We start from the raw sequence: 27,132 nt of genomic DNA, 5'->3' as shown, positions 1-27,132 counted from the left end.
TGAGTGCATTGTGAATTACAATGTAATGGCTGGATGGATAAAGGTTCAGTTCTGGTGTTTTAGGAAAGGTCAGCTCAGATGGTTATTTATTCCCTTTGATCAGGTCTGTTGTCGCTGCTATCAGGTTTTTCTGAAGTTAGAGCTGAGTGTGAGAAGTGCTACCTTTCTGTAGTCAGCCCATATTTGAGGACAGCTTCCCCATAACTCACTGTGTGCAATGGCCCAGGAGATTTACTAGTTGTATTATCAAAGAGATTAATTGTCACATATGCCTATTTACCTTCATAACAAATTGTGTTTCTATAGTGCAGCTCAATTACAGAGAGTAATTAAGGTCTGCAAGTTAAAATTATTCAGCTCCTAAACATGGTAATCATGTCCAATTGTACCGTAGCAAGGGTGAGGAAATTAGTTATGTATTAACAGAGAAGAATAGACATCTTGAAGAAAGTTGGCCCTGCTTGTCACTTTCTGCAGCTTCAGTATTCTCTGTATAGATTTGCCCACTTAACAAATAACAGCTTTGATTGACAGGTGCAGTGAAAACCAACTTCACATCAATTTGGACTAAAACAGAATTACCTGGAAAAACTCAGCAGGTCTGGCAGCATCGGCGGAGAAGAAAAGAGTTGACGTTTCGAGTCCTCATGACCCTTCGACAGAACTTGAGTTCGAGTCCAGGAAAGAGCTGAAATATAAGCTTATATTTCAGCTCTTTCCTGGACTCGAACTCAAGTTCTGTCGAAGGGTCATGAGGACTCGAAACGTCAACTCTTTTCTTCTCCGCCGATGCTGCCAGACCTGCTGAGTTTTTCCAGGTAATTCTGTTTTTGTTTTGGATTTCCAGCATCCGCAGTTTTTTTGTTTTTATCTCAATTTGGACTGTTTAGTTAACAGCCAATTTTCACACGCAAAGCTTTTACTCGGGAAATAAAGCTCTCTGGGCCTGAATTTTTAGGATGGCAGGAGAACACATCCCCACGACTCCTGCTGCGCAGCAGTCATTTTGAACTCAAATGAGTGTTGATTGGCAGTAGGTGGCACTTCTGCCCCTCACTCAGGAGGAAGTCCTGCCTTGGAGATCATCTGATCGGCCGACAGCTCTCCAGTCCCTTCAACAACAGCACTGCAGTGGTCGAAACAGGAACTGCATGATGCTGCCTGAGACTGAGTCCCATGAACCAGAGACCCATGTAAATGTCAGGGGTCCCAGGGCAGGGAGGATAGGGAAGGCCTGGGGGGGTTGCAAGGGAGGCTACTGGGGTCTCGAGGATAGGCTGGGGTGGTGGGGGGAATGTCAGGAGGTCACAGCGCCTTAAGGGGAGGGTGCCCCTAGTCAGAAGGGGGCTTCTGATGGAGGCGACCCCAACCCCACCCCCACCCCCAACCCCACCACCCAAGATCTGACATTTTTTTTTTCGGGTTTCCCGCATGGAGTTTCAATCCACCCACCAGCCTAAACATTGAGGCCGGTAGGAACCGGCCATTGCCCACTTAGGGACCTCAACCTGGGTAAGGGTAGGCTTCTCTTCCGAGGCCTTGCAAGCCCCAGCATAAAATCCCTACGCATTGGGGCAGGCAGAAACTCAGAGGGAATCCCGTTCCTGCAATTTCACGCTCCCCACCCTCTCTAAAAACCCGCCGGGGGTCGGGGCAGAGTGTAAAATTCTAGCCCTGGGGTTTCTGCCACACTTCTGTAAAGTCAAAGTGACCAAGAAGCAGCTTCAAGGAAAATCCCAACCTTTCTTTGCTCAGTAGCTCCACACTATCCAAAGCCAATGCAGACCAGTGCATGAAGCCTTAGTTAAAACGTTTGTTCATATCAATATTATCGATGCTGGCAGTATTATAAAAATCTACATCATTCTTCTTCTCAGGTTTTCACCTCCAATTTTATGAGGCTTTCCTCGTAAATTAAAGCCATTAATCGGGGAACGATCTTTATCACTGTTCTCTGAACCCTATCCACGACATGAATCTTCTTTTGAAAATAGAGTGCTGAAAGTTGTACACAGCAAATCCGCAGAAATCTATGCAAGGCTAGAATAACTCATTTTGAGTTTTGGTCAAAAGTCCCTGATATAAATCCCAGCATATAATTAATATTGTTGATAGTATCCAGTCAGTGTGAAGTTATTATCAGTGCATGATCAATTATCACACCACTGCTGTCAGATATCCTTCACTGCATAACCTTTACCTTAGGTTCCAGCCCAGACTGATTAGATGAAAATCTCTTCTGTTTGCAGACTACATGAGTCCTCACCCATGTCTTCATGATATCTCTACTCCAATATTCTAAATCTCGCTGGTCAGTCTCTCATCTATCAATGTCAATACACTTCAGCTCATGCAAAACTCTGCTGCCATATCCTACCTCAAACCCTGCTCTTCCATCACCCCTGTACTTTGTGACCTACATTCGCTCCCAGTTCCCCAATGGCTTTAATTTAAAATCCTCATCTTTGTGTTTAAACCCACTCTAATCTCACCCCTCCCCTTTCCTGTAATCTTCTCCAGCCCTACAACATTCCAAGAACCCTGTGTTCCACTGACTCTGGTCACTTCGTCATTCCACCATAGGTATCTGTGCCTTGGGAGCTGCCCACCTCCCAAGCTTTGGAATTCCTGGCCTAAACCTCTCTGCCTTTAACCATCTTTCAGTCAGTCCCTCTTTAAAACCCACCTCTTTGACCAATTTTTTAGCTACCCCTCTACTATCTCCTCCTTAGGTTTGGTGTTTATTTTTGTATGATTAAGCTTCTGCAAAGTGCTTTGGGACATTTTTTGACATTAAGGTTGCTTTGGAAATGCAAGCTGGCATTGAAATGAATTTTAAAAACCTACCAATGACTCAGGCAGTTAAGGCAAAGAGCACCTCAACCACACAGATTAGAAAAATCACTGGTTCAATCTCCAGACTCTGCTGCGTTACTTGATCTAGCCAGGAACAATGGCAGGAGTTGGACATTCTTCCTCATTGTCTCTGAATTAGCAAGGGGATTCTCACTGCTTTTCAATGACCCATGCGTGTGCAGACATTGGGGTGAGAACAAGATTGGGATTAACTGTGATACCACTTGTTAACAGTTTTTGATGTTAAATACTTCTTGTAAACAAATTGTAAAGCCATTGTAAAGAAACCTTCACTGTAGTGAAGCTTTCTTTCTTCCAAGGCAAAAGGTGTTATGAATTCAATTCATTCTGTCTGTGTGTGCATTGTAAATTGGCTGTCTATGGCCATTGTAACTTTTAAGGGACAGGATGTCCCAAGCCTTCTGACATTTGTTCCTGCTAGTAACAAGGGTAGGACCTAATGGATAAAAACAAAAAAACTGGATGCTGGAAATCCAAAACAAAAACAGAATTACCTGGAAAAACTCAGTAGGTCTGGCAGCATCGGCGAAGAAGAAAAGAGTTGACGTTTCGAGTCCTCATGACCCTTCCACTGTCGAAGGGTCATGAGGACTCGAAACGTCAACTCTTTTCTTCTCCGCCGATGCTGCCAGACCTGCTGAGTTTTTCCAGGTAATTCTGTTTTTGTTTTGGGACCTAATGGAAGTGTGTTGACAGGCCACCTAGATCAGTCTAAGGGTCAGTGAAGAGCCGTTCAAGGGTTAGCCAATTTTAATCGGTCAGTTAGTCATGAGCAGTTGAAAAAGATGATTAGCTCCATGCAGCTAAAGTGCTGCTGTTAGCCCTGGGAGCCATTTGGTAACCCTGTGTAGTTGAGGCTCAGGCAAAGCCTCAGTAGCCATTTGCTTGTTCTGTGCTGCTGAAAGAACTCAGCTTCGAAGGCACTTTCAGAGCCATTGATAGTTTGGTGCAGCCAAGATTAGGGGCTCAGGAAATCCGAGGTGACTGGGTGTGTTCAGAAGCAGAGAGAAGAGGCTCCAGGCAGCAGAGGTGTTGTGGTGAGCAGTCCCCAGGCAGCCAGGTCTCCAGAGAATCCTGAGAAGCAAACCCTAGAAGGGAGCAGTCTTTAAGGAAGTCCAACTCGGAGCAGCTTTGAGGGAGTTGCAAGGCTAGATCTTTGAAAATACAGAATTGGATTCCCTTGTGAAGTAAACAGAGTTTTAAAGAGATTGTACAATCCACAGTGAATGCTGATGTCTGGGTGGATTCTTCAGAAATTATGGACTCTGTCTTAGTTGCATTTATTCTGTAGTGTGGCTGTTCAACCACAGTTTGCCTGTTAATTCACATGCACCTCAAGTTGATTCTGAATTGATATATCTTGCGAATTGTTTAATCTTTCTAAACTTGTATGGTAAATTTTGTTTTTGGTTGTTCAAAACCCATGGAATCTTGTGGATTTATTCCAAAAGCAGGTTCTTTAATCTCAACCTTGAACAACTTTAAACAAAACGTTACTGGTCCCTAACCAAATCAATAGTGATAGTCAACTAGTAGGTATATACATGAGTAATGACCACTGGTATGAGGTGTTGGCAAGCAGTTGACATGTAGCCAACAATATTCCAGCAAGGAAACAATGTTTCGGGAGAGGAAGCATGGTCATTGGCTGAAGATCTTTTCATTGTATTCTCATGTTTCAGGTAGACTGTTACACTTATCTACAAAAACATCTTGCTTCAGTTGAGATGTTGGACCTGATGTCACTATTTCTTAGCCCATTTTGTGGAGCTGAGTTAGATAGTTGGCTAGAGTGTGGTGCAGAATGACACCAATGGGATGGGTTCAAACCCCATATCAGCTATGGTAGTTCATGGAGGCCTACCTCTTTGCCTTGCCCTTGATGTGGAATGGTGCCCAAGAAGCTATATAACCAACTGTATCTCTCTAATGGAGAGAGATACCTATAGTTCCTTGTGGACTATGGCTAATTAACTAAGAGCATTTCATTGAAGCCACTGTCTAGACCCCAACAGAGGTAATATATTACAGGATAAATTAATACACTAGGCCATCTGGAGAACCTATCACAAGATGCTCTCCAGATTTACTGATGATGATTATTACTTAGGGAGATATTTTCTGCCACCATTTAAAAAAAACAAAGCAGGATTTGGTTGTTTGGAGCACTGATTTCCAATGTTTGTACAATTTGCCACTTTTCAAGGCTGGCTGTGAAGTGAGCAATCTGAAACTCTTAATTGACTAAAATTAGTTTTTTGTCTAAATTGCCAATAGTCGCACCAGTACTTGCACTGGAATTTTGACCTTTATAGCTAAGTTACTCGTTGCTTTAACTAGCTGAGCTATCAGGGTAGCATGAGTTTTAAAAACTTCAATTTAATTTTATCCCACATACAATTGACAGACAAAAATATGCCATATTAAAATTGGAGTTGATTCAAGAAATTATAGAAAAGTGTCACTGCACAAATGAAAAGTGCATTAACACTTGGTGTGAATTGAACAAACACTGTAACTAAACTCAAAAAAGCTTAGCTTATTGTATGAAAAGTTTAATAAATCCACTTACTGTGCTGGTGTGGAGCCCGACCGTGACATCAGCATAAGAATTATGAAGAGAAATATCATAAAGACAGCGAGGCCAACCCAGAATGCTATTACAATGGAATCTAGAGGGGGAGAACAATAATTAGATGAAATCCACCATCTGCTATTGGAAGTAATATGACAGTTAATACACTGACAGAAAATATTTTTTTTATTAATTCATGGGATGTGGGCTTCGCTGGCTGGGCCAGCATTTATTGTCCATCTCTAATTGCCCTTAAGAAGTTGGTGGTGAGCCGCCTTCTTGAACCGCTGCAGTCTATGTGGTGTAGGTACACCCAAAGTGCTGGTAGGAAGGGAGTTCCAGGATTTTGACACAGTGACAGTGAAGGAATGGTGATATATTCCCAAGTCAGGATGGTGACTGGCTTGGAGGAGAACTTCCAGGTGGTGGTGCTCCCATCTATCTGCTGCCCTTGTCCTTCGAGGTGGTGGAATTCGTGGGTTTGGAAGGTGCTGTCTGAGGAGCCTTGGTGAATTCCTGCAATGCATCTTGCAGATGGTACACACTGCTGCTTCGGTGCATCGGTGGTGGAGGGAGTGAATGTTTGTGGATGTGGTGCCAGTCAAGCAGGCTGCTTTTTGTCCTGGACAGTGTCAAGCTTTTTGAGTGTTGTGGGAGCTGTACTCATCCAGGCAAGTGGGGAGTATTCCATCACATTCCTGAATTGGCCTTGTAGGTGGTGGACAAGTTTTGGGGAGTCGGGAGGTGGGTTACGCATCGCACGATTCCTAGCCTCTGACCTGCTCTTGTAGCCACAGTATTCAAATGGCTAGTCCAGTTCAGCTTCTGGTCTATGGTAACCCCCAGGATGTTGATAGTGGGGGATTCAGTGATGGTAATGCCATTGAACATAAAGCAGTGATGGTTGGATTCTCTCTTTTTGGAGATGGTCATTGCCTGACACTTGTGTGGTGCGAATGTTACTTGCCACTTGTCAGCCAAAGCCTAGATATTGTCCAGGTCTTGCTGCATTAGGACATGGACTGCTTCTGTATCTGAGGAGTCGCGATCTCTGAGGAGGTGCTGAACATTGTGTAGTCAACAGCGAACATCCCCACTTCTGACATTTTGATGGAAGGAAGGTCATTGATGAAGCAGCTGAAGATGGTTGGACTGAGGACACTACCCTGAGGAGTGTTGTCCTGGAGCTGAGATGACTGACCTCCAACAATCACAACCATTTTCCTTTGTGCTAGGTATGACTCCAACCAAAGGAGAGCTTTCCCCCGATTCACATTGACTCCTGTTTTGCTAGGGCTCTTTGATGCCACACTCTGTCAAATGTGGCCTTGATGTCAAGGGCAGTCACTCTCACCTCACTTCGGGAGTTCAGCTCTTTTGTCTATGTTTGAACCATGGCTGTAATGAGGTCAGGAGCTGAGTGGCCCTGGCAGAACTCAAACTGCACATCAGTGAGTAGGTTATTGCTAAGCAAATGCTGCTTGATAGCACTGTTGATGACCCCTTCCATTACTTTACTGATGATGGAGAGTAAACTAATGGGGCGGTAACTGGCCGGGTTGGATTTGCCCTGCTTTTTATGTGTAGGGTTTACCTAGGCAATTTTCCATATAGCCAGGTAGATGCCAGTGTTGTAGCTATACTGGAACAGCTTGGCTAGGGGCATGGCAAATTCTGCAGCACAAGTCTTCAGTACAATTGCCAGAATATCGTTATGGCCCATAGCCTTTGCAGTATCCAGTGCCTTCAGCCGTTTCTTGATATCATGTGGAGTGAATCGACTTGGCTGAAGACTCGCATCTGTGATGCTGGAGACACCCGGAGGAGGCCGAGATGGATCATCCACTCGGCACTTCTGGCTGAAGATTGTAACAAATGCTTCAGCCTTATCTTTTGCACTGATGTGCTGGGCTGCTCCATTATTGAGGATGGGGATATTTGTGGAGCCTCCTCCTCCATTGAGTTGTTTAATTGCCCACCACCATTCACAATGTGGCAGGACTGCTGAATCTGATTCATTAGTTGTGGGATCACTTAGTTCTGTCTATCACTTGTTGCTTATGCTGTTTGGCACGCAAGTAGTCCTGTTGTAGCTTTATCAGATTGGCACCTCATTTTTATATATGCCTGGTCCTGCTCACAAGTCAGAGACTCCCTTGATTCGTTGGCTATGCTTGACCTCTTCAGGGATGCTTTGAGGACATCCCTGAAGTGCTTCTGCTGTGCTCCTGGGAATCTCCTGCTGAGTAGAGTTCTGAGTAGAGCTGCTCTTGGCATGCCCTCCTGCACTCTGATCCCCTGGCTTGATAGTAATGCTAAAGTGGGGGGTATGCTGGGTCATGAGATTGTGGCTGTATACAATTCTGCTGCTGCTGATGGCCCACAACGCCCCATGGATGCCCTGTCTTGAGTTGCTAGATCTGTCCGAAATCTATCCCATTTAGCACAGTGGTAGTGCCACCGATTGGAGGGTACCCTCAATGTGAAGGCGGGACTTCGTCTCCACAATGACTGTGCGGTGCTCACTCCTACCAAAACTGTCTGCGGCAGGCAGGTTGGTGAGGACAAGGTCAAGTATGTTTTTCCCTTTTGTTGGTTTCCTCACCACCTGCCACAGACCCAGCCTAGTAGCTCTGTCATTTAGGACTCAGTCAGCTTGGTCAATAGTGGTGCTATTGAGCCACTCTCGGTGATGGACATTGAAATCCCCCATCCAGAGCACATTCTGCACCCTTGCCACCCTCCCAGATATTAGTAAGGAGGTCTTTACAGGGTCGACAGGGCTGAGATTGCCGTTGTCGTTTCTGGTGCCTAGGTCGATGCCGGGTGGTCTGTCTGGTTTCATTCCTTTTTTGTGACTTTATAGCAGTTTGATACAACTGAGTGGCATGTTAGACCATTGCAGAAGGCATTTAAGGCCATTACTGTGGGTCTGGAGTTATGTGTAGGCCAGAACAGGTAAAGATTCCAGATTTCTTTCCCCTAAGGGGTATTAGTGAACCATTTGGGTTTTTTACAACAATCAACGGTGGTTTCATGGTCAGACTTTTAATTCCAGATTTTTATTGAATTCAAATTCCACCATTTGCCATGGCAGGATTTGAACCCTGGTCCCCAGAGCATTACCCTGGGTCTCTGGATTACTAGTCCAGCAACAATACCACTATACAATCGCTTGGGAGCCTCCTTTTGATGAAAGCAGACATAGATGACAAAATTCCTCATCACCTCCAATGTGCCAGCTCAGCCTTTGGCCGATTGAGGAAAAAAGTGTATTTGAGGCCCAGGATCTCAAATCCAACACTAAGGTCATGGTTTACTGAGCATCAGTGATCCCTGTGCTTCAGAGAGTTGGACAACCTACAGCAGGCACCTCATAGCACTGAAGAAGTATCACCAGCAGTTCCTTCGCAAGATCCTTTGAATTCAATGGCAACTGAATTCAAAGAAAGACGATCCAACAGCAGCATCCTCTCCCAAGCCAACTTGCCCAGCTTTGGGGCACTAATCATTCAATACCAGCTCCTCTGGGTGAGACATGTCATTTGTCTGTCTGACACCAGACTCCCAAAGCAACTGCTCTACTCAGCACCAAGTCACAGCAGGAGATTCCCAGAAGCACAGTAGAAGCACTTCAGGGATGTCCTCAAAGCATCACTGAAGAGGTCAAGTATAGCCAATGAATCTAGGGAGTCTCTGACTTGTGACTGATCAAAATGGAGAAGGGTCATTTGGGAAGGCACTGAACACACCCAGAATCTTCATTGGGAACGTGTAGAGGTGAAGCTGAGGCATCAGAGCAAGTGCACAAACCTCCAAACAACCCACCTAGCCAACCCTTCAAGCACCACCTACCCACGTATGGCAGAATGCAGATCAACCATTGGACTTATTATCCATCTCAGAACCCAAGAAACCAGTGTGGATGTTGGACTGCCTAAGACGACAAGTTCCTGACTGCCAAGTTAAATTAGTTCAAAGCCAGTAGCCCCAAGGAATCTGAAATTGAAGTTACTTATCTATTGTGTTATTTATATTCCAACTGGAAATTGCTTTTGATAATGTCTGACCAGGGCAAAAGTGCTTCTAGAAGCATACCTCAAAGTCTTTTGTAAATATGGTAGCATGAACAAAATTTCTGTTTTTCGACTTGTGTAGAATTTGAGAATATTAGAAATTGTGTAGAAATCCATATTCTGTTGAAAAACACAATTACATATTTTGATTTTTCTCTTGCAATCTGAGTATCTGGTGTCACTTCATTATCAGCAAGTTTTTTATTATTTCTTTGATTTTTTTTCTTTATTCTTTCATTTGATGTGGGTGTCACTGGCAAGGCTAGCATTTGTTTCCCATCCCTAACCGTCATTGAGCTGACCTTGCTAGGTCATTTTAGAGGGCAGTTAAAAGTTAACCACATTGCTGTGGGTCTGGAGTGACATGTAGGCCAGGCCAGGTAAGGATGGCAGATTTCTTTCCCTAAAGGGCATTAGTGAACCAGATCGGTTTTTAACTACAAACAATGATAGTTTCATTGGTGGCATTTGAAACCCTGTCCCCACAGCTTTAGCCTGGGTCTCTGGTTTACTAGTCCAGTGATATTATCACTATGGCACCGTCTCCCCATGAGCTAGGGTGCTACTAATTAGTATTTTTCCTTTCATTGGCTATTGGCATAGAAGGAAAGGAAATTGTAGTTTGCACATAAGTATCTGAAACGAATAAAAGTGATTAGCTTTGGCATTACTATGTTTAATAAACTAGAAATATAATTACTGCTTTAATTATATCACTTATGGGAGATTATAGTGTTTACTGCCAATAGCTGCCATGTAAGAACAAATAGGATTATGTATCTATAATCAAAGATGGCTTGTGAAAAGATATGATGTCATTTTGACATGGTTGTACGATTATGAATTTGCAGAGCATGACCAGTTTATTTATCAATATGATAATTGATTATCACGAGCAAATTGAGGTGAATGAGTATTTTCAAACCTCAATGCAAGGCACTGCTAGGATTTTGTGTAATTAAAATTAGTTTATTATCTTGCCAGAACACAGTTACATGGCCCCTGAAGCACATCACAAAGCAGCAGCTGAGCATTGTAGTCAGTGAGAAAACATTTGTTATACTTCCACCTGGCCATAGTCTTTCGATTGACTTCTGCACTGGAAGTTCCCGTTAGCCAACTTTCAAAGGGTCTAGCATTTTCTGCAGAATATCCAAAACCCTTGGGAACAGGACAGGCAACCGTGTGCCTCCACAACCAATCAGATTGAAGAATCGGTAATGAGCAGCGCACAGTCCGAGCCAGGAAGCGCCAATAACAATAATTAATTCAATGTCAAATAAAATAAGCAAATTGAAATAAAAAATAGGGAAAGAGAGATTGGATTAAAAAAAGGTAGATAAAAGAGACAGAAATAAAAAAAATTAAAAATTACTTTTTTGCTATATCTCCAACAATAAGACACTCAGCTCCTGGCCCCCTGACCCAAATGTGGACAAAAGAGCTGAACTCCAGAGATGAGGTGAGGGTGACTACCCTTGACATCAAGGCAGCAGTTGACTGAGTTTGGCATCAAGGTGATTCAGCAAAACTGAAGTCAATGGGAATCAGGGGGAATGCTCTCCACTGGCTGGAGGCATATTTAGCACAAACAGAGATTGTTGGACATCAATCATCTCAGTCTCAGGGCATCACTGCAGGAATTCCTCAGGGCAGTGTCTGAGGCCTAACCATCTTCAGCTGCTTCATCAATGACCTTCCTTCCATCATAAGGTCAGAAGTGGAGATGTTCACAGATGATTGACAATATTCAGCACCATTTGCGACTCCTCAGATATTGAAACAGTCTGTGCCCATATGCAGGAAGACCTGGACAACGTTCAGGCTTGGGCTAATAAGTGGCAAGAAACATTCACACTACACAAGTGCCAGTCAATGACCATCACCAATAAAAGTGAATCTTACAATCCCCCCTTGATATTCAATAGCGTCGCCATTGCTGAATCCCCCACTATTAACCTATCAACATCCTGGGGGCTACCACTGACTAGAAACTGAATTGGACTAGCCATAGAAATACTGTGGCTTCAAGAACAGGCCAGATGCTAGGAATTTTGTGGAGAGTAACTCACCTCCTGACTCCCCCAAAGCCTGTCCACCATCTACAAGGCACAAGTCAAGAATGGAATTCTCTCCACTTGCCTGGATTAGTGCAGCTCCAACAACACTCAAGAAGCTCGATACCATCCAGGACAAAGCAGCCTGCTTGAATGGCATCCTATCCACCACCTTAAACATTCACGCCCTCCACCACCGACACACAGTGGCAGCAGTGCGTACCATATACAAGATGCACTGCAGCAAATCAACAAGGCTCCTTTGACAGCACCTTCCAAATCCATGACCTCTACCAGCTTAAAGAACAAGGGCAGCAAATGCATGAGAACACCACCAAGTTTCCCTCCAAGTCACACACCATCCTGAGTTGGAGCCATATTGCCATTCCTTTACTGTGGCTGGTTCAAAATACTGGAACTCCCTTCCTAACAGCACTACAGCAGTTCAAGAAAGCAGCACACCACCACCTTCTCAAGGGCAATTAGGGATGGGCAATAAATACTGGTCTAGCCAGTAATGCCCACATCCCTTGAACAAATACTTGCAATAATTAAGACTTATCACACTGCTAAGAGGGACTTCACACTGGAAGGGACCAGTCTTAACTTTTCTGGCATGTTATCTCAGGTAAGTCCAGTAACTTTACACTGTTACATGCATTTGAATAGTGATTCTCTAATCAAGATACTGTTATTCTGCAACTTCTGAATGTGCAGGGCATCTAAGGCAGAGACCTTCTGATTTACACATTTAACTGTGCATGTGGAAATCCTGACCTGTGCTATTCAGTTCATCACTCAGTGCCATTCTTCCAACTTTCCTGAGGGATCCAACTCTGCTGCAGCACTGATATTGATCATACAATAATTTTGGGAGACCAAGAATTTTCACCCACTGTGCACAGTTAGATTGGATTCCCCAGTGAAAGAGTTGGGAACAATGATAGCAAATTGGGGTAGAAAAATGAGGGTCCTCATGAACTGGGGATGGGGGAACGAGTGTGCCTCTGAGGGATTAAGGGATAAAGCAAGCCTACAAGAACTGGGCAGACAAATGAATAAATGTGTCCTTTTGAGCAGGAGCATGAGAAAGAGGGTGGCACACACTCAGTGGGGGACTGAATGGATGGGTGGGAAGAGAGGGCAGAATAATTCAATAAACTAGTATTGCTGGCTTTAAGACATGAAATTGTGAAATGCAATATAACTAACACTTTACCACATTATTGTTAACAGTACACAGTGCAATTTAAACCTGATTGTATTCATTTGGGAATTTCAGACAGGGTCACTGACAATTTTGGTCAGTTGACCTCCAGTGACACTAATTAAGTCTTGTGGTAGAATAGGTAATCTCCCTATCTCAGAGCCTAAAGGTCTGGGTTCGAGTCCCACCCCAGGAATTGATGGCTAATGAAGGTGCTTTCATAACATAGCCAAGCAGTTTGAGTTTCAATGTGCAAATCCCCTGAACACATGCCATTGACGCATGATATGAGCAGGAGAGGTTCCTGGTCAGCCATGTAATAGAAAGAATGCTGAAGTCTCCACCATAGCTCCAGATTGCAACAAGCAGTCATGTAAAAGTGTATGTTGCCACAGCAACTTGGGCTCCTTGAGTGAACTGTAACACACTGCCAAAACTAATTATGTACCCCATAATGTATTCACTTCATGTTGTGTTTGCTTAAATCAATTTTTACAGCCATATTTCTTTTTACCACCTGACTCCGACACCGACTCATTCCCACTAGAATTCAGGAGAAATTTCACCCTTCCATCCTCAGATACACTACTGTACACCAGTACCTCTGATGTATCATGCTTCTGTGACCTCTGCTTTTGCCATTTCATGCATTCCCCTGAGTTGATGTCATGCCCTTTGCTTTTTGCCAATTGCTTTACTAGAAAATGGCAACTTAACAGCGTTGGGAATAATGCACAACTGATGATCCACTCTGCTATTCTTTTTCTGGGCATCTCCACCTGTTGCTTGTCTCCAAATCAGGGAGTTATAAAACAATTATAAACAAAGATGTGAAATAATAGGGAGAAACTGCAAATGCTGGAAAAGTCAGCAGGTCAGTCAGCATCGTATCGAGGCCTACTCCCGTTCCTAATTCGTACGCTCGTATGTGAACTTTACTAATAAAGACCCTTCATCAGAACTGGTGACAATGGACAATCAGGAGGACTCCTTCAAACGTTTAACCATTAACTTTTTGCAGCATCGATTGGTTTGCAGTCTTACCGATAAAATAATTGCTCATAAAAAAGGAATCTTTCAGTAAATACATTTAAAATGCAAGGTAAGCTTTGCAAAGCTATTTTTTGAGAGAGCGCATAGTACAAGATTTTAATGCACTTAAGCAGCACTGCGATTGAGCATATCACCGCTGATGTCTGTCCTGATGTGTAGGCTCCCTGAAGAAAGTTTACAATATTTAGGACAAATACTGAATAAAGATTTTAGGTACTTTTGAACATCATCTTCCGTAGAAAACCCAATTTCTAGCCCATTGCCCCAACCTATCCCTCAAACATTTTTTTTTAAATAAGGACCTTAGAGATTAAACAACAGCATTTACAAAAATGCAATAAATTGTAATTATATGGTTCATTTAACATAGTAAATCGTTGCAAGATGTTTCAGAGGAGTCTTATCAAAAGTCATATATGGAGATTTGGGGCCGAAAGAATTGGTCAAAGGCATAGGTTTTAAGGTGCATCTTAAAGGAGAAAGGGAGGTAGAGAGGTTGAGGGGGAGAATCCCATAAGCGAGGGTGGAGGTAGCTGCAGACACAGCTGCCAGTGGTGAAGCGATGAAAAAAAGAGGCCCGAATAGGAGGAGTACATTAATGCTGTTGCATCAGAGCAGCCGAAGTGGGAGAAAAAATGTCAATTCTGAAGAACATTCTCCTCCCGCCACTACAGCTGATCCACATTCTACTCCTTCAACATGTTGCAGTTTGCACCCCCCAACACTTTGAAAGCAAAGATTTGGAAAGAAAGTAAAAGCATTTTTCCCAAGTTAAAAGTGAAAAATATGACTTTGTGTCTTGTTTCTTGCCCACGGCATCCGCAAAATCTGCTAATTTACTGATAACTGGGAACATCACTGCCTCTGGCCAGCATAAAACCAGGTTAAAAATCAAATGGTTTTAGAAGGTAAAGCTCACTCAGAGAATAGTCGTTTGCATCTTGTTGCTAGGAAAGGGAACAGGCAGGGACCTCAGTTACAGACCTTGACATAGTCAGCAGGTCAAAAGCGGTCAATGTGATGTATTTATTGCCCCGCATTTTGGAACAAATCCACGCTGGGTAACGACATGAGTACTGAATGGAAACACTTACACTTGTTCGCTTTGAGCCCGTCAAAAGAAACATCCAATTCGTAATATTCATATTCGTACTCATAAATCTGACCGTTGAGCGACGATTCTTCGGAAGAGTTTTTGATCCCTCTCAGAGCTTTAATTTCAGTCATCCCGATATCCAGACTTGCTCGGAGACACTGCACAGAGCGCCGATAAGGTGCAGCATACGGCGAGAGGAATCTGTCCCTGTTCAGCGGCTTGCCCCTCCGCTCCAGTCGCTGCAGCACTCTCCTGAAACCTCAACTCCACCAGCAAACACGTCTCTCTTCATCGCTTTACCTGCAGAGGGTTTAAAAGGAACTCCCTCTGCTGGGCAGCATTCGACTTAAAGTAACAATCTATGCATCTCTTCCACTGTGAGAAACGCCGTAGAATGACCCTTAGTACTCATTTGTTTAAAAAGTGAATAAACTACACACCTCTGACTCTATCAAGAAAATACAATTCAACTGCTACCCTTTCCACTTTTCACCGGCTAAACATGGACAGTTACAATCACATTAGCCCTTCTCTTTTTAACTAACTTAAACTGTTATTCCGGTAACCACTGCTGATTTCAGGCTAGTGAGGATGCCAAATATCATTTGCTCAAGTTTTGTACTTCACTGCACGTTAATAGCTATAATCTCAGATTTGTTAAAATGCATTTAAGTGCATTAGAGAATTCAGAACCCCGCTAACAAGATTAGAAATTAGAAACAAACTCTTTTTCACCGCTCTGAAAAGCAAGTGTATAGAATAAACTCAGAAAATGAAAAAGCAAAATACTGCAGATGCTGGAAATCTATAATGAAAACAGAAAATGGAGGAAATCCAGGCCTCTGGATTACTAGTCCATAACATAAACACTATGTTGCCATTCCTTTTACAGCCACTGAAGTACAATCGATGTGTAGTCAGTGATGTTAAGTAGGAAACATGGCAGCCAATTTGTATATAGAAAAATCTTATAACAGTAAAATGCTAATGACAAGATAATCTCATTTTAGTTATTGTTTAGGGGGAATAAGTGTTGGCCAGAAATCCTCGCTTTTCTTTCAAATAGTCCAACAGATAACACATCTGACAGTACAGCACTCCCCTTGTAATGCATGGAAAGTTTCAGCCTAGAATGTGTGCACAACCCTCCTGAGTGGGACTTGAAATCTTCTGAATTCTGAGGTGAGAATGTTATACTTGAGCTTTGACACCAATAATATAACTCATCAGCTATCTTCATCACACAACTTCATGAGAATATTTTTCTTGATATATCTAAACTGCCCACATGCTTTACGTAATGGCTTTAGCTTTTCCAGTGTTGGACTCAAAATTCTTACCAATTTTAGCTATTTTGCATCAACTCCCAAATGCAGTTGTCTAGTTGCTTGCACAACATCTGATACCAGCTCTTCCCTTAAGTCATAAACGCCTGAAGCTAACAGTTGACACTTGATATAGTAAATGTAATATAAATTTTGGAAGAATTACAAAAATGATAAAAGTCTTCCACTTTCCCAGCTAAATAGAAGCAAATGGAAACAAAATAAATGTGAATGAGAATTATGTATAAAAAGTGAGGTCTGCTTAAAATAAATTTTTCTTAAACTAACTTTGTTACAAGTCACCCTATTAAAATTACAGTAGCGGATGGCTACTGGAGAATGTTCCAAGCCTGTAACTGCTCTACAGTTCAGACAAAGGTTCATTCTGGGAGAGCTCTCACAGCCCCCAACTACTTTTTTAATGTACAAAGTTAGCTTCATGTTTTGATTGTAAGCTTTCCCACTGGATTTCATGGCTTCCATTGCAGGAGACAGTTTTCTTGTAAGTCAACACAGCTCCAAGTCTGTTTGTCAAATTCTGGCAGTGCACCAACCTACCCTTATCTTCCAAACAGTAATATTTTTTGCTGGACACATACTGGCTTGCTTTTAGTCTAAAACTTTAGAAATATGCTTCAGTTTGGTGAACACTTTACCAGGCACATTCTGTTCTTCTCAGTCTCAGCAGTGGAAGAAACCCAATTGTCAGAAAGTTAATAGTTAGATCAGGTAGAATGGTGAGATCTAGATGGTTACAATTGATAGAAGAATCTTGGAAATGAAAATTGTTTTAAAGAGAGCCTCTTATGGCTCAATCTGTAAATACATCAAGCGATTCGGATAGTCTAGGCACATTGCAGGTACTTTGATAAAAGTAAATACTGCAGATGCTGGAAATCTGAAAGAAAAACAGAAAATGCTAGAAAAACTCAGCAGGTCTGAAGAAGGATCATACGGGCTCAAAAATTCACCTCTGTTTTTCTCTCCACAGATGCTGTTAGACCTGCTGAGTTTTTCCAGCATTTTCTATTTTTCCTTCTTATTTCAGGTACTTTTCCAGACATGATATGCATGGTGGGATGGTCTAAAAAAGTTCCACAGCTGAGCATGGTAAATTATCATTATATAGCACATGGTTCCAATTCAGCAGCCCATCAGATGAGACAAAATTAGGGATTGAACTTAAGTCTATTCTAACAAACCATGTTATTTTTATTTACAAAGGTAATTTTATTGTTTTGACAAAGGATCATCACAAGCTGAAAACTTAGCCAGGATTTAATGAGGGCAATGGTGGCTCACTTTCCAGTTGGAGAACTGTGCAAATCCCACATCACTTTTCTCCCAGAAGTCCAACGTTATTACATTCTAATCAGGCACTTACCTGGGCAGCGTGTGGTCTCCCATTCAATTAAGCCCTCTGTAGGATGGCAATCCTGCACCCAAGGATTGGCCAATCAGAGGCCAGCAGCTCTCCAGTGCCGGCAGTTCCACAGGGAGCAGTGGTCACTGCTGATAATACAGCTCATGGATCCCTGGACGGAGGTATTTGTGGATGAGCTGGGGGTTGTGGTAAGGGGCTGTCGGTAGTGTGGGGGGGATGGAGGTCGGAAGCAAGGGCAGGTGGTTGGCTACCTGTGGGCCCCCCTCTGCTCAATGCTGGATCTCTCAATTGAGCACAGAGTGCCCATGAATGAGGGTGCCCCCTTGATAGGCTGCTGGCAAATCTAACAGGGTTTGCTGGGCAGCCTCCTCGGATGATGAGTCAAGCAACAGTGACAGGATGAGGTCTTTAAGTGTCCCTTGAAAAGCCAATTAAGGGCCCCCAATTGGCCTCTGGGTGGAAAGGCTACCCTCAAGCTTTCCACTCGGACTTGACAATAAGGAGGCAGGATCTGCACCCCAGACCCTTCAACCTGTTCACACGGCACCACCTGCCTCTGAACCCTCCTGGGGGGCATTAAATTCCACCCATCAATTCTGTTTCTCTCGCTGCAAATACTGTCTTACCTGCTAAGTATTTCCATATTTTTTTGTTTTTATTTCAGATTTCCACCTCTGCAGTAATTTGCTTTTCTAATATTATTGCATTTGAAATATTTCGGGGCAATACTAGTGTGAGGACATTTATTGTAGTTATCTGAAATCCCACCATGGCAGCTGTTGGGATTTAAAATTCAATTAATAAAATCTGGAACTGAAAGCTTGTCTCGGTAACAGTGGCCATGAAACTATCGTCAATTGTTGTAAAAACCCATCTGGTTCACTAATGCCCTTTAGCTTCCTTACCAGTCTGGCCTACACATGACTCCAGACCCATAGTAATGTGGTTGACTCTTAACTGCCCTCTGAAATTGTGTGGCAAACCATTCTGTTCAAGGGCAATTAGGGATGGGCAATGAATGCTGTCCTTGCCAGTGACGCCCACGTCCCATGAAAGAATAAAGAAAATAAATCCTTCTTTCCGTGACTTTGACAGAGAGGTTAGCATATTAAATCTTCCTGGTATTCCATGAGGTTATGATTACCTAACTAAAAATACAAATGAAAAGTCAAGGTGACCCAAATAAATTCTCTCAGCCACTCTGCCTTCTCTTGTTCAGGTACCTATTTGCCTTTCAATTTCTCCCTATTAGTCACTAAAGATCATTTAATTAGTCTGCACTGCCAGGAAGGAACCTTGCCTGCAGCAATTCGTGTTGGAGTTGGAAAATTGTGGATAGTGTGTGCCTGAGTTTCCAATATGCATTTTCAGTACCATAAATTTATAAAATGATCCTTCCTGTCACTTGTCTCAAGGTGATTCTTTCTTGGTCTGATGGCAAGTCATGATTAATAGCTTAAATTAGAAGGCATTTCCCTGCAAAGATCCTTCTCAGTGCCACTTTCATCATCATCTTACGGCTTATTCAATGTTTATTTCTAGCCCTTTGGTTTATAATAGACATTTTAGATACTTTGTATGTACAGAACAGAGTTAAATATAACCTAACTAATTTCACAGTCTGCCCCAGTTTCATATCCAGTATAAATAGTAACTTGATAGGTTTTTTTTATATATCGAAAGCTGGATCCCTCTTTTTTACGATATCTTCATGATTGTGTTTGGTCTTTTATCGTGTTGTGCAGAACCATTCTTTGTTTCTTAAATCACTAGCATTTTTTTTTTGCTTAAGAACTCATATCGCTGCCACTGTCTCTTTCTATTGAAGACAGCTTCTCCAGCCCATTTTGCATTTCTGTTTGTTTGCTATCATTTAAACACCTTGATTCACAAAACCTATTGACTCCAGTGGGAATGATTAAAATCCATAATGAGAAAGTTGCCTTTACTTAATTTATGTTGTATGTTGCTTATCCCTTTCTTTCTCTTCACCTTCATGCTGTTTGCAAACTGGATGATTCATCCCCACAAACTCCATTCATTCAATTAAGAAGTCAGCTTGAAGAATGTTAGTGCTCTCTCTGCCTTGCCTCCCATTCTCCCATCAATTACTTGTCCAAGATTGATGCAATAATTTCCATCTAGGAAAAATAAAGTTTTACTATCAAGCAAAACTGGAATTCACATACTAGGTTCCAAGCTCAGTGTTTAACGCTAATATGTTATCTACTGGCTTGTGAGTCTCAACTATATAAATAGGGAGGCCATGGCCCTTTTTGTAAGGTAATTTCATTTAATCTTAGCTATGACTCAGATCTCTACCTGATCTGTGTATTTATATATCAGAATTTTGAATCTTCAGCTCGTCTCTACACCAAATACCATCTTGTATTAAGTACTGCTGTGCTATAAGTGAATTAATGTTCAGGAATACTTTAGTCTTGAAAGACATGAGAATATTGATGGTTATGTGATTTATTACTGAATATTCATTCATGCATTTTCTTCATTACACAGTGGATCTAAACTACTATGCAATATCTAACAAAAGATAATAGCATGGATAATTTGACGGTCATCAGGAGGGCACATAATTATCATTGAGTTGGCAGGTGCCTCTGCCATCATGAGCAAATCTATGGCAACTGCCTGTTCCCATGCATACACAAAATCTGGTTTGGTCATCTTTTGGAAGGGGTTGTCCAGCTCCCCTGAATTCTCTCTACTTCCATTATAACCTCAGTTTAAGGTGGTCAATCTTAATTGGTAAGAAAAGAAATGTTTCCAGTATTCAAGGATCCAGGATATTTCAATGATCTGGAACATATCTTGACATTCAATGGCATTACCATCACTGAATCCCCCACTATCAACATCCTGGGGGGTTACCATTGACCAGACACTGAACTGGACTAGCCATATAAATATGTGGCTACTAGAGCAGGTAAGAGGCTAGAAATCCTGCAACGAGTAACTCACCTCCTGACTCCCCAAAGTCTGTCCACCATCTACAAGACACAAGTCAGGAGTGTGATGGAATACTCCCCACTTGCCTGGAAGAGTGCAGATCCCACAACACTCAAAAAGCTTGACACCATCCAGGACAAAGCAACCACATCCACTACAATTCACTCCCTCCACCACCGACATATAGTAGCTGCAGTGTGTACCGTCTACAAGATGCACTGCAGGAATTCACCAAGGCTCCTTAGACAGCACATTCCAAACCCACGATCACGACCATCTGGAAGGACAAAGGCAGCAAATAGATGGGAACACCACCACCTGGAAGATCCCCTCCAAGTTACTCACCATCCTGACTTGGAAGTATATTGCTGTTCTTTCACTGTCGTTGGGTCAAAATCTTGGAACTCCCTCCCAATCAGCACTGTGGGTGTACCTGCACCACATGGACTGCAGCAGTTCAAGAAGGCAGCTTACCGCCAGCTTCTCAAGGGCAACTAGGGATAGGCAAGAAATGCTGGCCCAGCCAGCGAAGCCCACATCCCATGAATGAATTAAAAAAAACATCTGTGGGCCATATTTGGACCCTTCTGGATGCTACTATATTTCATCTCACTCAGTATACCACCCTCCAGTAGAACAACTAGTCTGAGTAAGCTAGAGAAGCAGGAACTCTCAATTTTAACCCCAGGGTCTTTCGTTGATGTAATTTTCATTGTGACAATGGGGTAGAGATTCCATCCCAACACTGGCTGAAAACTCTCAGGAGATTTCATTACACTGCGTGAGAACAGAGTGCTGATTGGTTGGCAAGTCAGCTCTGGTTAGTCGAGGCACTGCCATGGAGAATGCACTAGGGAGCTATTGTTCCCCACACTTTTGTTTAATTCAAAAAAGGCACAATGTCTGGAGATGTTCCTTTTGCCTGAAGAGGGCAGATCCCTGCATATTAATATATGTGGCTTCTAGCAAGCATAAGTAAGCTGTATTATGAGCCTGATGATAATCTTAACTTGGTTGATAGCGTAATGCTTGGCAAGTGCTGCTCAATCACAGTCATATCTAATGTTAGACATTTTGTCCTGAGTTTTACAAGAACAGGTTGTTTGAGTACAGTCAGTACTCGGCCTCTCATGAGCAGCCAAAGGGACGTCCTGTTTGATATGATCTGTCAGTCACTGGGACGTATGACCTGCATAGCTGGCATCACACCGGCACGGAAATTCATATACCACATTACTCATTTGTGCTTCACGTGCTAAAAGATTGGCCTTATCGGCAATTTTGTAAATAGGGCCTGAGACATTTGCTTATTGTGCAAGCTTGATGCTGAAATAGGGTGCATCAAAGCTATACTACAGGATAATGGCTACCTCAATCAGATCATTGCTCACTGTGTATTGTGCATACTCATGAATGGGCCTAAGGCTACCACTTTTGGGCTTGAAAAGTGCTCAGACTACCTCAAATTACTCTGGAAGGTTAAGGTATCTTTAGGTATCTAAGCTGTTTCATGCTACTAATAGGAAGTAGCAACAGGTGCGGTATTTCCCACTAACAAAATGCTGCCTTCAAGCCAAAAATACGTTCCTCCTACCACACAATTGAGCATGCGGTAGATGAATTTCAGTGCTGGTGCAATGCTAGGTACGTAGGCCAAAAGTCTCAACGCCTGGTGGATCATATCAAACAGCACGCCCCTTCAGCTTTTCGCAGTAGGCAGACTATTGGCCATACTCAGCCTGCCTGAGCTTGCAAAACTCAGAACATAATATCTAACATTAGCTGTGATTCCATGATTGGGTCAGCACTTGCTGAACAGTCCAGAGTATGCTAAGAATTACACTAACAACCAATTTAAGATTATCAGTTGTGCTCACTACGTAGCTCACTTACACTTGTTAGTAGCTACATATATTCATATGCAGGAACCTGTCCTCTGCGGGCAATGTCCAGGCATTGCATGTTTTTGAATTAAACAGAAGTATGAGGGACAATAGCTCCCCTGAAGCATTTTCCATTGTAATGCCTTGATCAATCAGAGCTGACTTGCCAACCAATCAGCACCCTTTTCTCATGTAGCATAAATTGTTGCTCCATTTGATGAGTGCAGGACAAAAAGGTTCAACAGTGTGTCTCTTTTTCCAGCAATACTCCTACAACATAGTTTCAAGACATGAAACATCCATTGTTGGTCTTCCCTGTGACCCTTGTTTCCATCTGCCATATAAAGTTAATGAACACTGATCTGAATTCCAGATTGCACTGTTTTTCTTAGTAGGAGTTTTTGTTTTACCACAAGCTGATTGATGGCAGTATGTACAGACTCTTGAGAGAATTTCTTTCCTGTTTACTTACAGCAATTTGTTTCCACCAAGTATTCCTAATTTCCCCTGGACTTTCCTCATACTTGATCTGAGTGACTTCTGTTGGCATGACTTCTAAAATTTATGTACTTATTATTCAATGTCTCATTTCTAACACAAATTCTCACTTCCAGGAGTACATATTGGAAATACCGGCAAGGTACACCACACAATTTTCTGCCCATTCATTTTAATGGACAGAAAATTATGGGACCCATACTGGAATTCCTGATATGCACTCCCTGTGGACAAAGTATATTTTCAATCCTAGTAGGAAAACACTGCGGTGCAGAATCACATTGTGGGCTTTTCTGCTCACAATTTCACATATGGAAAATTCACTTCCTCAACTATGTGTCAGGCATATGTACATAAAAATGGAGCAAAAGCTGAAAGGATAATTGCCCAATCTTGTTTTTATGTAACTTCCATTAATAAGCTTCAAATGCCAAGAGATGATTCACCAGTCTGCTTTCACAGTTGATGACTGATGGTAGTCATTCCCAACTCATTTTAGCAGAGGTGAATCTACCCAATAATTCCTGTACAGAAGTATTTCCTATGCAATGCGGTGCCCAGCCTCTTTAATTATTCATTCACGGGAAACATGCTGAATTGCTGGTGGGTGGGCTCAGATTTGTTCACCTCGCGGTGACCTCTGCCTTTCCTCACTCTGGGTGCCATACTTAAAACACACCAGAACGCATGACCACTTCATGTCTTCAAACCAGGTCTTCTCCAGGTGACAGATGGACCTGAAAGCCGAGAAGGCGGCAGCCTCCAAATTTAGTGATGTCTCTCTGGAGAACCTGCTGAATGCAGTGGAAGGACTCCGTGATGACCTCTGCCCCGCTCTGGCCACAAGAGGTCCACCAGAGTCACCTGGGAGGCAGTGGCAGTGGTGGTCAGTGCTACCAGAGCACAGAGGAGGTCAGCCATCCAGTGCAGGAAGTGGATGAATGCTCTCAGGGTAAGTCAGCCACCTCATCACTCTCAACACACTCGTTCACAAACCTATCACACATCCGCAGGGATCTCACACCTTAAGGGACAACACAACTAACTCTCACACAAACCCTCACATCTCCATCAGGCTCATATCCTCTGGAGCTCATTCCCTCATCCTGACCATGGCTCCGCTCACCACACAAACATTCCACACAATGCCATGCATCCTGCTCACACTCTCTCCATCTGTTTTCATGCAGGAGAAGATGGCTCACAACAGCAGGGAGAGGTCCCAGACTTGGGGGGGGGGGGGGGGGGGGGGGGGGGGGGGGGGGGGGGGGGGGGGGGGGTGCGTGGAGTGGCCCACATGAGGCTCTTCACTCGTTTTGAGGTATGTACCATTGTGCTGACTGGTGAGGACATGGACCATGCCTGTGGCGACAGTGAGATCAGTGGCGAACACCCACATGAGGATCCTGCACCCGATCATATCTCTCTCAATGCAGCTGTGAGTGTTTTCTCTCGTGCTTTTGACTGGACTGCCATGCACTAATTATCTCAACTTTGGTTCGCAGGGAGTTCTGCCAAGCAACCGACACCCTCAGCCAGCCAATCCCTGAGCTCCATCCACATCCTTACCTCCAGCCAAGAGGACACTACCTCCTTAAAGAACTGGAAGTAAGCAGCCTGGAAGACCCATCACAGCGCTTACCCACACCCTCCACATATGTCTGCAGCAGGAGTAGGCAGGTTCAGCCGAGCTCCCCAGCAGTCGGAGGACTGTTGGGGAAGAGGCACCTGTGATGTCCAAGGCAGATGTCGAGCCTCTGGATTTGGCCTTCCAACTCATCATGGAGATTCAGCAGAAGGTGGGGGAACATCACACAGAGATGTTGGAAGCCATCAACAGACTGGCTCACATGTTGGAGGAGAGCTTTCGTCTGCTCTCTGATGAAGTGGTGCCCACATATGCGTGTATAGAGGTCTCCATGGGAAAGATGGCAGACACATAGAGACCCTGGTCCAGCAGAACGCAGAGATGCACACAGACCTGCATTCCATTGTGGTAGCAATGCAGGAACACCTTGATGTACCTCCAGGTGCTCCTTCCCTTCAAGGTATCGGGCCTGGGCCCTCGGGCACCCAAAGGGAGGAGGGGCAGCAGCTGGACACCCCTGGCTCACCTACTCAGTAATTGTACAGGCTGTCTGCTCCCTCCGAGTCCCCTTAGCCTTTGACCCCCTCAACCTCAGCCCCTGTCACCACAGATGGAGCAGCTGGCCCACAGGAAGACAGCCAAAGCTAGCCGGGGCCCTCAAGGCCTCGGCTCTCCAAAGCACGCATGCCTAAGTCATCTGAGGCAATAGGGCCAACTATTGCACAGGCTGTCTCTGTGGATGTCAGCACAGCATCTAGAAGAAGTGGTTGGCCTAGTAAAGTTAAGAAATTCTGATCACAAGTGGTTGCACAGGTGAACATATTTTGTCACTTTAAAATCTGAAAATATATTCACTTTCACTGAATAATGTGTAATGTTGTCTTTCAGCTTCACTCACAGACTTCGTGAGTCCTCCCCCTGCAAACCACCCCCTTTCCCTTCCCATAAGCAATTCAGCTGCACGCGGCCGGACCACGTGTGATTCTGGAGGCAGAAGCATGTTTGGCAGGGCCTATCAGAGCCTCATATTCCAGACATGCTCCGGCTAGGAATCATGCGATGAGTAACTCACCTCCTGACTCCCCAAAGCCTGTCCACCATCTATAAGGCACAAGTCAGGAACGTGATGGAATACTCCATCCAGTTGACTGGATGACTGCAGCTCTCACAATACTGAAGAAGCTGGATATCATCCAGGACAAAACAGCCCACTTGATTGGCATCACATCCCCAAACATTCACCCACTCCACCACCAACGCACAGTAGCTGCAGTGTGTACCATCTACAAGATGCACTGCAGGAATTCACCAAGGCTTCTTTGACAGCACCTTCCAAACCCACGACCACTACCACCTAGAAGGACAAGGGCAGCAGATAGATGGGTACACCACCTGGAAGTTCCCCTCCAAGTCACTCAGCATCATGACTTGGAAATATATCACCGTTCCTTCACTGTCACTGGGTCAAAATCCTGGAACTCCCTTCCTAACAGCACTGTGGGTGTACCTACACCACATGAACTGCAGCGATTCAAGAAGGCAGCTTACCACCAGCTTCTCAAGGACAACTAGGGATGGACAATAAATGCTGGCCCAGCCAGCAAAGCCCAGGTTGCGTGAATGAATTTTTAAAAAATGCAAGCATTCTCCCATGCATATGGAGCCTTCATCCATCACACTCATCCCAAAGTCCTGAGCATTTTCAATGCTGCCTGCTGGGGTTCTCTTTCAGATGTCCATCTGATCTGACCTGTATCTCCGCCCACTCACTGATCGCACTCCCATTCAGCACCTGTGTCCGTCCAACACAAGGCTCCCCTCACTTTGGATTTGAAAACCATGGTCGTAGTGAAGTTTTTAATCAGCTCCCCCGTCTCCCGTTACCTCTGTCCTTTCCAGTATCACCGTGGACCCCCCACCCCCCCGACACCACTCTCCGCCTCCCTAACGTCATCCACAAACACAAATCCTTGCCATTTTAAGATGTCCAGGTGCATGTCCCCTTCATTCCTGAAAATCCCACCACATCTACATTGACCTCTCCGACCTCCTCCTTCTCACCCCCAGCAGCCTCCGAGTCCCCAGCAGCCACCCTCGCTGCCCTTCTACTGTAACTGATGCACCTTCACCCTCTTTCTAAAAGTAAATACATTTGGACTGGGAAATGGCATCCACGGGGGAAGGGATCCCTTTTAAATTAACCTTGTTGCGACCAACTGAGGGTGTTGAATAAAGAAGGAGAGCCAGCTCATTCCTCCTTCCACCAGGACCATAACAAAATTGGGGTCCCTTTTGGGAAGTTAACAAACTGGGGGAGCTCGCCCATGGACCGCTCACAACAATGATATAAGGGCCAGGATTTTCTGGCCCCGTCATGGTTAGGACCTGCCACAGGTGAGGCAATGCCCCAACCAGGAGTCCATTGACTTGCAATGGGACGAGATGATCCCAGCAGCAGGTGGGTGCAGAAAATCCCCCCCCCCACCCCCCCCCCAACCCCCCACCACCCCCCAAGGTGAATGGCAAAAGACCCAGCAGTGACATGA

The 27,132-nt window shown here is 43.9% G+C and overlaps 1 protein-coding gene across 1 annotated transcript in view; it reads right to left on the bottom strand.

Annotated features, from left to right (window-relative positions):
• Positions 1-15,435, bottom strand: part of LOC121290739 (melanocortin-2 receptor accessory protein 2-like) — a 36,161-nt gene extending 20,726 nt beyond the window's left edge. Inside the window, exons 1-2 of the mRNA XM_041211594.1 lie at positions 14,940-15,435; positions 5,450-5,549 (exon numbers count right to left, since the gene is read on the bottom strand). Of these exons, the coding sequence (XP_041067528.1) occupies positions 5,450-5,549; positions 14,940-15,072 (233 nt within the window). The 5' untranslated portion in view covers positions 15,073-15,435. The remainder of the gene's footprint in view (positions 1-5,449; positions 5,550-14,939) is intronic.
• Positions 15,436-27,132: the final 11,697 nt, after the last annotated feature.

Source organism: Carcharodon carcharias, chromosome 18 (assembly GCF_017639515.1).
Source record: "Carcharodon carcharias isolate sCarCar2 chromosome 18, sCarCar2.pri, whole genome shotgun sequence".
Classification (NCBI taxonomy): Eukaryota; Metazoa; Chordata; class Chondrichthyes; order Lamniformes; family Lamnidae; genus Carcharodon; species Carcharodon carcharias.
This window is presented reverse-complemented; position numbering and strand designations above follow the sequence as displayed.